This window comes from Battus philenor, unplaced genomic scaffold (genome assembly GCF_028537555.1).
Source record: "Battus philenor isolate CCGP_79_NKW_IND1 unplaced genomic scaffold, ilBatPhil1.0.hap1 SCAF_22, whole genome shotgun sequence".
NCBI lineage: Eukaryota > Metazoa > Arthropoda > Insecta > Lepidoptera > Papilionidae > Battus > Battus philenor.
The window spans coordinates 9,009,474-9,022,413 of NW_027181685.1; the positions used below are offsets into that span (position 1 = coordinate 9,009,474).

The 12,940-nt window shown below is 33.4% G+C and overlaps 1 protein-coding gene across 1 annotated transcript in view; it reads right to left on the bottom strand.

Annotated features, from left to right (window-relative positions):
- LOC137923635 (myosin light chain kinase, smooth muscle-like) overlaps positions 1 to 12,940 on the bottom strand; it is a 64,726-nt gene that overhangs the window by 27,181 nt on the left and 24,605 nt on the right. The window contains exons 2-3 of the mRNA XM_068766856.1: positions 9,997 to 10,040; positions 463 to 553 (exon numbers count right to left, since the gene is read on the bottom strand). Of these exons, the coding sequence (XP_068622957.1) occupies positions 463 to 553; positions 9,997 to 10,030 (125 nt within the window). The 5' untranslated portion in view covers positions 10,031 to 10,040. The remainder of the gene's footprint in view (positions 1 to 462; positions 554 to 9,996; positions 10,041 to 12,940) is intronic.

Here is a 12,940-nt window from a genome sequence, read left to right on the forward strand (position 1 = left end):
TTTAAGTGTGATAGTAACATTTCAACTACTTTAAAAGTAACAACTATACATTAGACAAAAACCAACTTTTTGAGGACTTTGTTATCACTATTAATCTAGGGATGTACTTATATTTTCTAATAAAGCTTCTTTGTCAAAAAAACAAAAGTGTAAAAACTAGGAAAATTGTTTTCTCTACTGAGTAGAGAGGATTTATTTTTCGTTTGCAATTCGTTTACAACTAGTTCTGTTTACTTCTCGTGACTTTAACGTATCTAGTCTAACACAATCATCGAATAAGAGAAAGTTTGTCCAAAAACTTGTGACCTTTACCTAAAATGTATATTTTCCGATAAGGTTCGAAAGGTACAGAAAGCGACCGCATTTGACTACACTTATATGGATCTTTTTTATTTCAAATATTGGGAAACACAGGCGGACGTACATGACATAAAATTACGTGCCGCAAGTGACGTGACTCACCGTCCAATCTCCGATAGCATTTCGTAAAAGTCGTTGACGTCCGTGCCGCGTTTGATGGTGACATCTCGACAGGGAAAGGGCGGCTCTATCTCTGTAAAGAAAGAAAAAACTTAATTATAACGTCTTATTACTTTGCAAACCAGTAATAACACAATAGTGATAGAATAGTAAGTAAAAATTGTCTACAAAATTCGAATCAATAAAAATAAAAATCAATTGTTATTTATTATCTGTCCTTGCAAACTTTGTACTGCCCGAAGATACTGGCCTGTTGCATTCCAATAGATCTCCAGTTCCCCATTAAAGCTTTTATACCTATATTAAAAAAGTAGAAAGCTATTTCTTATTGTCTAACATGATAGTTCGAGAATGTATCTATACTTGCTATGAAGGAATATAAGCGTTTAGCGGGCGGAGATGAGTTACCATTCGTTCAGTTTTCTGTTCCTGCTTTGAGGGAATACACGCGATTAGCGGCCAGAGATGAGTTACCACCCGATTATGTAACTGTTCCTGCTTTGAGGGAATATAGGCGATTAGCGGGCGGAGATGAGTTACCACCCGATTATGTAACTGTTCCTGCTTTGAGGGAATATAGGCGATTAGCGGGCGGAGATGAGTTACCGCCCGATTATGTAACTGTTCCTGCTTTGAGCGAATATACGCGATTAGCGGGCGGAGATGAGTTAAAACCCGATCACGTATATATTCTTTCTTTGAGGCGAGGTTACCAAGATGGGTGATTAGCGGGAGGAGATGAGTTACCACCCGAGCACGTATCTTTCTTTCTTTGAGGCGAGGTTACCAAGATGCGTGATTAGCGGGAGGAGATGAGTTACCATCCGAGCACGTATCTGTTCTTTCTTTGAGGCGAGGTTACCAAGATGGGTGATAAGCGGGTGGAGATGAGTTACCATCCGAGCACGTATCTTTCTTTCTTTGAGGCGAGGTTACCAAGAAGCGTGATTAGCGGGAGGAGATGAGTTACCATCCGAGCACGTATCTGTTCTTTCTTTGAGGTGAGGTTACCAAGATAAGTAATTAGCGGGTGGAGATGAGTTACCATCCGAGCACGTATCTTTCTTTCTTTGAGGCGAGGTTACCAAGATGGGTGATTAGCGGGAGGACATGAGCTACCATCCTAGTACGTATGTGCAGGAGCATAGAAGAAGGATCTTCAAGGCGAGAAATATGTGTGAAACGGAGTATTCACATATTCATAGAGAATATAATTTATATTTACGAACCTTATGCAACGGTAACGAATATTTTAATGACTATTAAACACAAAAAAGTGTTGTGGTCGTAGTGGCCACCAATACACTGCGTGAATGATACACAACATAAAAAATATAACTACATACTATCATAATACATAAACTACATAGTTAAAATACAATACATAAATAGAGACATATAAGCAGAAATATACATTTCTATTTGACTTGATATTATTAGGAACATATTTATTTTACATTTCGTATCACATACTAAATATGGTCATATGGTTTTTAGCTTGTCCCCGCGTAAAGGTGGTTACAGAAATTTACCTACAAAAATTCTAGTATAAACGTGTTGATTCAGTCTCATTTTATAACATTTATATAATTTAATACATAAAAAAAAGCACCAGACAGTTAAAATAGAACTCTATGGTCAAGATTTCATCATTGGCAGACGTGACAAATGATCGCGCTCTCGGACGGAACTGTCATCGTCTTGTAGGGTGACCAGTAATGTTTTAAAAAAAAAGACCGAACAGGATTGGTAACAAATAATTATTATATGCATAAATTTTAACACAGGAACATCTTTTCCGTGTTTAGAAAGATTTCGCCGTATATCCAAAACAAACAAAAGATTAATTTCAGAATCGACCCATGGTCAATATTGTTTGTCATTTTGTGATAAAAATAAGACAGTCGATAGATGACTTTATCTAGGCCTATGTTCAGCAGTGGATGTTTTACAGTTGAAATGGTGATTATGAAGCAATTAGTTAAGATAATAAATAAATATTTATGAGAATCAAATTGACGGTCGTCAAAACATTACGTATCGCATACAATATTCACAAATGTGAAAACCGATATAAATAAATATAAACACTTGATAAGAAAACCTATATATGTTAAATATGATCGTGTTCATAAGTGGGTCGAATACATTACTACTTGCCATAACTGTGGAAGTAGTTTCACTCGATAACTTAAAGCCCTTTATTCACATATACAGGTTGATTGGTTATAGGTGTAAAAGTTTTAAAGTGGTCCATGTATAAATAATTCATTGTTTATTATTGTATGATACTCTTTATCCAAAATTAATGGTTTGGGAAATAATAAACAATGTAACAATGTTATAAAGCGTTTTTTAAATTCGAATTACCGCATGTTAAAATCTATTATTGTTTTCCATATGTGCAGACTTTGTACCCTCAGCCCGAGTTATTGATGTGTCCAAAAGAATTTAATTTAACATATTTCAGTGTGATTACTTTACACAGAGTGATTAGAAATAGATATAAAATTTTTAAGCTTTTTGCTGACAAATATGGTATACGTTCACGTATTGAAAACTTTTACACCTATAACCAATCACCCTGTACAGTGCATATTTTTAATTTTAGTTACATAATATCGATAAGCGAATATACAGCATTACTAGGTAAATTAGACATGGCGATAAGCACAGATGTGGTTTAGAAAAGGTTACTGTATTGCAAATCTTTGTAAAAATAACATTTTCTGTAAATTTTACTTCCTATAGGATAAAAAAAAATATTAAATCGCATTTAGTGTTAATCTTCTCTTTCATTATAATTTCAGCTGTCCAGACTATAGGCCAGCCCCAGAGTATTTCAGGAACGGACGACCTTAACAAGGTTGTTTCTCCACGTTGTGGGTGGATGTCCAGCGCTATGCTTGACGGGCCCTAGTCTCCACTATAGAACGTTAAGGCCCCAGTGGACATCCTCTCCAACTTCTCAATCCGCTGGTTACTTTCGTTAGTCTACGGGTCTTCTTAATTATCTCGATTCGATCTCCTATGGAAAGTCCAATCTTAGCCCTTATCATGACTCGTTGAGCGCATGTATACTTATTAATAAGTCACAAAGTCAGCAATTTTTCTAGTATATCTATTAACAAAAAATAAATCACCAAATGTGTTGCTAAGTTCAAAAACTGTAACCGTTCGACTAATTCGGCGATTTTTATTCATATTTTCGTTATAACACATGGTTCTTATATAGAAAATTAGAAAAGTTTTGAGTAAATCACTATAAAAAATAACACTTTTAAATTCCCTTCTAAAACAAGGAGTTTTGACGTCGAATCTAGCAAAAATAACGTGTACTGCAGGCATCACTATATTTAAACATGACATTATTACTAAAGTCCCGTAATTTACGACATAGAAAACACATATTGTTATGAAAGTGTTTTATATTATTAGGAAATTAAAACCATTGATAAGTATTCACTGATATACCTATTTACTTACTGTTTTAGGACAACATCAATATAAGACGACTGTCTAATTTTTTTTACTGATTTTTACCTAATTATATAAAGATACATATATGGGTAAATATTTTTTACACTAGAATTATGTAACTATACCAAATTCTGCCTCTCTACAGATAGGAGGATACGATGGGTCCTCAATAATGAATGCCATTAAAAAAAAAGCTAATACCAAGTCCCGTGCCAGAGTTCGGGGCAATCCACGGTGCCTGTAATAATTTTTTGTAGATAAGGTACATAGGCAATGCGTCGACAGTCATAGCGAAAAAAAATGAAACCTATTACAATTGCTTACTTTTATATTACATTCCGATACCCCAATTACTTTTGTCAATTTTAGTATATAAGTGACGTCGTAGACTAGAAATGACATGATGAAGAATAGACACATTTTAGGCATGATTACGACAAAATGCCCTTTACAACTATTTATTCATTTATTCATATTATTATATTCATAGGTTCATTTAAAGTGATCATTTATATTATAAGAAGAATGCAAGAAGAGCTCAATTTGACGGAAACTAGAATCAGATTAACCTCCCTCTATAACGCTTTCTTTAAAAGCTCCCTCGAAGGGATCTAAACGCGCTTAGATCTGAAAAAGGTCCACAACAAATATAGACCTTTTTTGTGTTCTCTTTTACAATTTCCTTAATACAGTAGTGAAAGTAATTCATAACAAAACTCACATACAAACAATTCACAAAAAATCCTTAACATTTAGATACGATTATTTTTTACAATATTTTGTCTTTGTATATCCGCCTCAGAATATACACCTAAATAAATGGTAGCCAAGGAAGTTGATTTAGGTTATTCAGTATCTTGCATCGTGGCAATTAAGCTCAGTATAACTTTACTAGCGATATCAAACAGTCTAATAATGAGGTATTGGTCCAATAAATAGCTTGTTCTATTTATATCAAATTTAGTTTCGGATTGTCTCGTGTAGCACGTTAGGGATATGATTGACTTGATTTTGAAACATTTTTAAATGTGAATAAAATATTTATTATTTTTGGTATAAATTTTTCTATACTATCCGTAATTTTAAAATAAGCTGGCAACCCTTTCAGACGGCTGTCGCCGGCAGCGATTTGAACCATCCGACGCGTTCGATTCAAAAATAAAGACGGATTCCTTTCTTCTGCCAAAAATCATGTGTTTTTGTTTATTTTATATACGATCGCAATATCTATTTTAATACTTGTGATAGGTAATATGTTATTTAATAACATATACCAAACTATTACGAAATCGCAGCAAAGAACACATGCAGGGTGTTATGTGCGTAAAAGGTTTAAAGGGTTGAATGTTTAGCTCATTTGCAATTAATATATAGTGTACCTTATTCAAAATCAATGGTTTCAGAAATAATAAATGATCAAATGATATAAGAGGTAAAGAAAGCGTTTTAAAAATTCATATTATTATATATTAAATTAATCATTGATTGCTACCTGTCCATGCTAACTTTGTACTGCCAGAAATTATTGGAATGTCGCATTCCAATAGAAAAAATAAAATAATTTAACATATTTCGGAGTAGTAACTTTACAAAGGTTGATTGAAAAAAGGAATAAAAACTTTAAAACTTTTAGCGGGCAAATGTGCTGTACATTCATCTCTATGAAGCTTTTGACTTAGAATCAATCATCCCGTATTGCTGTCGCTGAATAATGACATGACTACATAACATTAAGTTGTTGAATTTGTACGACCTTATAATTAAAATGAGTTAATTATCGAATGACTACCTATTACAAATATTAATACTTGTGAATATTAAGAGACCACAGCGGTCCCATTGTCTAGTGAGTTATGAATTCGTAATAAGATAGATATTATATTGATTTAATTAAATTGGAAACGGTTTTGTAGGCAACTACGTTCGGTTTTACAATAAACTTACAGATAATGTCTCTGGATTTTCATGTTATAAATATAGGAAGTTCATTAAGCAAAAATTTGGAGCTAAAATCTACTATAGTGTGTTTTTAAAATGATAACAAAGTTTTGAAATGTCTGTTCTTGTATTATAGACGTTGTGAAAATGACCAAAACCAAAAAAAAAAAAATAATCCGACGTCTGTTTGTTGTGGGCCTTTTATAAATCACGGTGTGTTTGGAACTCGTGTAACTTAAAATTAAAGGATATCATTATAGGAGAACTAAATCTGATTCTAGTTTTAATCATTTTCATTTAAACTGGACACTTCTGGCATTCTTCCCACGACACACTCATGAGATTCAAAAGGATAGTAATATAATAAATTAAATGAATAATGAGTAGAGGAAAATAGTGGTAGCCCTGCGGTGGAGGACTGAGACTTGCGATCGTAGGTCGCGGGTTCAATTCCCGGAATATAATTATATATAATTCACACTTATTGCATTAAATATATAAGACTACCACTGCTCACAGACAAGTTTCCAGGGTCGACCGCAGCGTCTTCTGCATACCAAGCGTGGCGATTTAGGTATATCCCCCTGATAGATATCTATGGCGGAGGCTTGTGCCTTCTAGTGGGCGTTTATGGACTGCAACGACAACAACCAATAATAAGATTAGTTATTTCAAATTAAATTTGAAGAATATTTATGTGAATGTTAAAGAACATTTATGTACATAGATAGTTATTGCCTAAGGCTGTAGATGTGCGTAACTATTGATACTAGATAGCCTCCCATCATCATCCAGTCGTAGGAAATCCACTGCAAGATATTGGCATCCTCTATAAATTTTCAATAGGATCGGTTGAAAGCTACCAGCATCCAACATTAAGGTTGTTAGAAGACGTCTACCTAAACCTATTATAAAGCCTCCCAGCAATTTTAAAAGAACTAAGTTATAACGCAAACCATTTTGCCATAGACTAATCTTAAACATCTTTAATATATTTTAGTCTATCAACGAATAAGCGTGCAATATATTTCTTTGTACTTTTATAATGTCGCCGTAATAAGTATGATTTGTATGTAACAATAGCTTTTATTGGAACAAGTGTAAAATCGTTGACGTGTTCAGCTGTTTCGTTATCCAGATAGCAGGGTATTCTTACATTTATTAAGAATATATGTGGCCTTATAGTATTTTTTTTAATATTTTAGTTTTTTGGTGTATATATAGTACATACTAATATAGAATTGTTATTGCAATATTGATACTGACCCATAATAGCATGTTTGACTTTTTAGAAAAATGGTTGTCAACTATCCTAGAATTCGATTTCTCGGAAGTTGGCTCACGACTTTTTTAAATCACCACAAGTCGTACGATGTTATTTCTGTCCTTCATGTGACTAGAACAATCTAAACCTCTGCAACGCCAGATGGTAGAACGCCAGGATTTGATTTTGAGATAGTGTACAATAGAGTCGTTAGTGTGGAAAAAACCTTATGGAATTTGCGGCATTAACGAACCACATCTCCAAAGCATCCTAGACGATTTCGTTATGCCTATTTCAAGGCCTACGTTTTTGACCAAAAATAGCATCATTGTGTCAGTCGATATACGCCCAGTGCAAGACATAGGCCTCACACAAAGATGATCAAGATGACTGGTCTTGTGCAACCCCATAGAGCGTTTTTCCGTGATCATGACCACCTAGTCGGTCCGCCTAGTGACCCACGACTCGCCAACTGCCTCGTGGTCGGTATTCGAAAACCTTTATAACTCAAACACGACATTGTTTACACTTAGCAAATGTCTTGCAAAATAACATAATAATAGCAATATAATTGAATCAAGATAGAAGGCCCGAAAGCTTCTTTGCGTTTTTTTGCTTTTATTTTAAAACGTAAAACATCATTAATGTTGTCTGTATGAGATATGTATATAAAGGTCATCGACCTCACTGCTGTTAATTCTCCGATGCTGAGATGTTTTTTTGTTCACATGTCTGATGATAAAATTTTTTAACAAACATCTCGGGTATTCTTAAATACAACATAAATAAACATGTGATATTTTAAAGTTTCTGCATTCGTTTTGCAAAGATCGACTGTCAGATATTTGAGATATAGCAGGTACGGGATTAATTCGATGAAAAATAATATATGGTTTGGGAAAAATATTTTTTTTCACATTATATGAAAATTCAAGACATGTATTTTTAAATATTATTTACATTTAACTATACTACATAGGTACTATTTTCATCTATGACTGTTTGCCATGTTATAGGTACTGACATGACGCCGTTGCTGTAGAAAATCTTCGACTTGTGATCAAAACACGCGACAAGTAATTTTGACAGTTCTCTTTTGATCTTAATCTGACACTGTCTAATGAATTCTGAATTCATTATGGTCTGATTATTTTAGTAGAATTAATGACCTCGTGTTTCAGCCAATAGACGCCCACTGTAAGATATATACCTCTCTCAAATAGATCTATGGGGGGACTCTGTGTTTGGCATTAATCGGTGTAACATAACTCCTGAAGATGCCTCGTGGAAGGGTGAAGCACGTGTTGAGTGGTTTGACGGTGGCGGTTGTGTGATTCGCGTTGTTTGCTGCATACGTATTTATCAGCGGGCTGCAACGGCTGTCCTATGTTATTATGCATAGATTGTGAATTATAAATAACATTATTTTCTGTGAATCGAAACCAATCGCAAGACAATCGAAAGTCCCAGTCCTCTACCGCTGGTACCACTGCCGTATAATTGTACAATTGCCCAATTCAAAACTTATCTAGATGGGTTTCTCTATATCGTAATGCACGAACAACACTGTCTTCAAATTCGTTTGGATCTTCGCTGCTGTTTAATAGGACTTAATTGATTTTACAAATTGGATAAGATTTTACAGACTCCTCGTGTTGAGAAGGTAGAGCGCGGAAACATCCTAGACCTTGTTTACGTAACTTAGCTCGAAGGCTCGTTCGGTGACCTCGTCTTGTGCTGTTATTTTACAAACATTTTTCCAAGACTGCCTTAATGCAGCCTTTTTTTAAGCACCCTTACCACATCTTAAAAGACGTTTAGTACAAATGCATTGCTAAGCAGGATATCATACTTCTAGTCCCGGTTTGTAACAGAAAAGGGCCTTACTGTTTAAGATAGACTAAAATCTCAAATTGTACAAACTACAGTAATGTTTAACGAAAAATAACTGGCAACCTAGAATCAAAATTACTTAATAATTTTAGTTATTTAATATGGTTTTAAACGACAATCCATTGACATATCAAATAATAGCAGTGCGCGCCAAAAACGAATCTCGGCCCCTATGTCACATTGTCTTTCTGCGACGTATCGCCATCTTTATTTTTGTTATAAAAACTAATTTCAAAGATTTATACCTCGGAACATTTTATAGAGAAAATTAATGATATTTTGCTGATTCACAGGGTGATTGAAAATAGATGTTAAAGCATTAAAGGAATGAATGTCTAGCTCATTTACAGACAAATTAGTTATGCGGTACATAGTAGTCGACATGTACATTGTACTACGAGAGAGTTTGGAATATGATAAATATATAACGTAGTCAAAAAGATAAATCGATATGGCCATTTATTTGGATACAAATATTTATATTATTATTATATAACTTATTGTTTGTACAGTATTAATACATTAAAATACGTAAATATATTGATGTGTGTATTTTAAAATATTATTTAATACATAAAATATGTAAAATAAGACAGTGAAACAATGAAGCATAAAATTATACAAACCTAAAACAAGTTTTCATTTGGCTGAGAGAAAAAAGAAGAAGAATTATTTAGTTTTCTTATTATTTTTAGTTTATTTGTTGAGTTATTTGACAGGGATTCTATATAGTTTGGGGTACACGACTTTTAGCTTGGATCGTTGAGATATAACTCCCACAACTAAGTTTTAGTCGGACCGTATATACTACTAGATAAAATGGAGATTGTGTGTAAGTTTTAATAAGTTTAAGTCAAAATAATACTATATCATAAAGAAAGTATAAAGTTTTTGAAATACATATGTATCGTAAAAATCACAGAGTAATTTTTTTAACTTACCGCCAACTGGATCTGTTTCGTCCACGTGGATCATGTCGAGTTATCTGCAAAATAAAAATTTAAATTTAATACAACTTATTTTTAAATCGCTACCCACTCGTAACCTACTTTATTTAGTTATCTTTTCAGTGCATTGGAATGGTAATGAAACTTTCTCTTGTGGTTTCGATTTTTAAATGCTCGCGAAATGTGATTAAGATAATATGATTGTCAAATGACATTTATCTGGTGAATTTCGTTTGATATTACTACAAAAGCCTTCACTGGAATTACGATTGAATTGAGAAATAAGTGCAATTTCCTATTTACTTTGTTTTAAAATTATATTCTTTTACTATTCAGTAAAATATAATATAATTTTCAAAATTTTCACATATATAAGTGGTAAAATACAGAATGATTGGTTACAAATGTAAAAGTTTTAAAAGAGTGAATGTATAGCTTATTTGTCAGCAAAAAGCTTTTAAGCTTTTACACCAATTTATAATCAGCCTGTATAGAGTGATCTTTCTAAAATAAGTTACATTAAATTATTTTTTCTATTGCAATGCGATAGGCGAATAACTTCTGGCAGTAAAAAGTTTGCAGGGATAGATAGTAAACAATAATTTATACTTAAAAATCCAATAGTCTGAATTATTAAAACATTCACTTAAGTTATCGTTACGTTATTTGTCATTTTTGAAACCAGTGATTTTTGTATGGTGTACCAAACATTAATTGACAGGAAATGTACTATACATTTACTCATTTAAAGCTTTTACCTATAACCAATCATCTTGTATGTGCCCTTTGCTATGATTTATTTAATAACATATTGTCTATGACAAGAATTAAAATGGATATTGGGATGGTATATAAATTAAACAATCAAAAACTATACAGGACATTTTTCTTTGTATATATCTTTAATTAGCTCGTGTTTATGTTTGTTACAATTATCGCTGTTTAAATATAATTTAGAACACTATATATGTAATGTAACACTATATATCACTATTAATGTTTTAAAAGAGCCAACACATTTAAACAAATAGTTTCCTCGTATTACTTCACTAATTTAATAAAAATTAAAAAAATATTATCATTTTTATTTAGCAACATCGCAGTCAAAAAGCTTAAAAGAAGTGTCTGTCAAAAGTAGGGCAACGAAATTCGACATGTAGGCGCGTACGGCCACTCAATATTCTTTGAATTTAATAATTTCCCTTCCGAAAATGTTCATGCGTGAAAGCTGAGCTTAAAGCGATGAATAAACTTGATACACGTTGCTGGCGGTTTTATTGCGGCCATTAGCGTTTATGTCGTCGGTGTTCATGTCAAATCTGACATTCGAAATGTTCTATTGGCTGATACGAACGAATATTTGATGAATGAACCAATCAGTCAATATACTCGTGTATTTTACCGTGTTACGTTTACTGGCAAATAAATTTAACCATATAAATCACTTTATCCTAATAAATAATGTTAATACTTTGAAAATTCGGATAATATATGACACAATTTTATAATCCCTATTTCTCTTGGTAATCTCACAATTCGAGAAAGAGTTCACTGATTTTATTTATTGTATTTTTAAAATAATTTTTTTTGAGGTAATTATCGAAATTTACAATTATCAGCGCGACTTGCATTTGTTATGTCCATTGATAAATCCCAAATTGGTAGTCACCGAGTGTTTTAGCAGTGGTAGCCTAGCGGTCTGAGACTTGCCATACGTTTGAATTTTGAGATACATTTATAAATTATCCACTCTATGTGCATTAATTACTTGGAATTGCCACTGCTCACAAACATGTTTAAAGAGGATGAGCTGCAGAGTCCTTTGCGTAGCATAATACTACACTGCGATCGTTTACCCGCCTGCTAAACGTGGCGATTATGGAATATCCCCCTTTAGATACTTTTGGGGAAACGACACCTTATTGTGGGCGTCGATGGGCTAAAATGACGACGAATTTTTGAGGCTATTGGAATGTTTTTGACATGTACTATTGCACGTCTCCTTTTCCCATGTTAGTAAGACATTAACATTATATATTTACAGACCTAACTAGAAAGTTTATGACATAACCGTTATATATTTATTAAGTTCCGAACTGATAATTTATAGCTAAGACAGGACAACGTCTGCCAGATCTATTATCATTCGATAAATATACAACTTTATGATATCAGAGTTTATTATATATTTTATAATCATTATCATCGTTTGAGCTATATATCGTCGTCCTTGTCTATATCTTCAGTCCACGTTGGGAGGCGCCTACTTATGCCGTGTCTACCGGATTTGAGAGCTTTCAGCTTAATAGTTCCGTGATGTCCTTTGCCCCCTTCCATTTTAGACTAGCAATTCTTTGTGATATGTCGGAGACTGCGTTCCTTCCAAATAGTTACAAATATCTTAAGTAGCGAAACGTAAGCAATGAAGATAGCTTATTGACGAAGCCAGAATAAGCTACAATTCTTATCCGAGGAGGAAACTAAAGAAACAGAGTAAGAGAGAGAGAGAGAGAGAGAATGCAAACAATACCAAGGCCTCGGAAATTACATTATGACAAGACAAACAGGGCACCTTCCAGCGATTTATAATAAACCCGACTGCAGTAGTATTCGGGTCATCTATTTAGGTTTACGAACGAACGTTACGGGACATGTTATTACGATCATATAGCCCAGTCACGATTCTAAACGCACGATTACATTGCAAATGAAGTCTTTTGTCTATTGTTGTGCACAAGGCTGGAATACACGCTCTCTTAGAAAGGTAAACGGCAAGTTCGCTGGATGTATGTTTTTATACGCTTTATTTTAAATTCCTTTATATACATATACATTCAAAGGTTATTCTGTTCGTACATTCAAAGGTTATTATAGTTAATACAATTAATTTTAACTGTTAATATGAAATGTATGTGGATGTTGTTGTAACGACAACAAA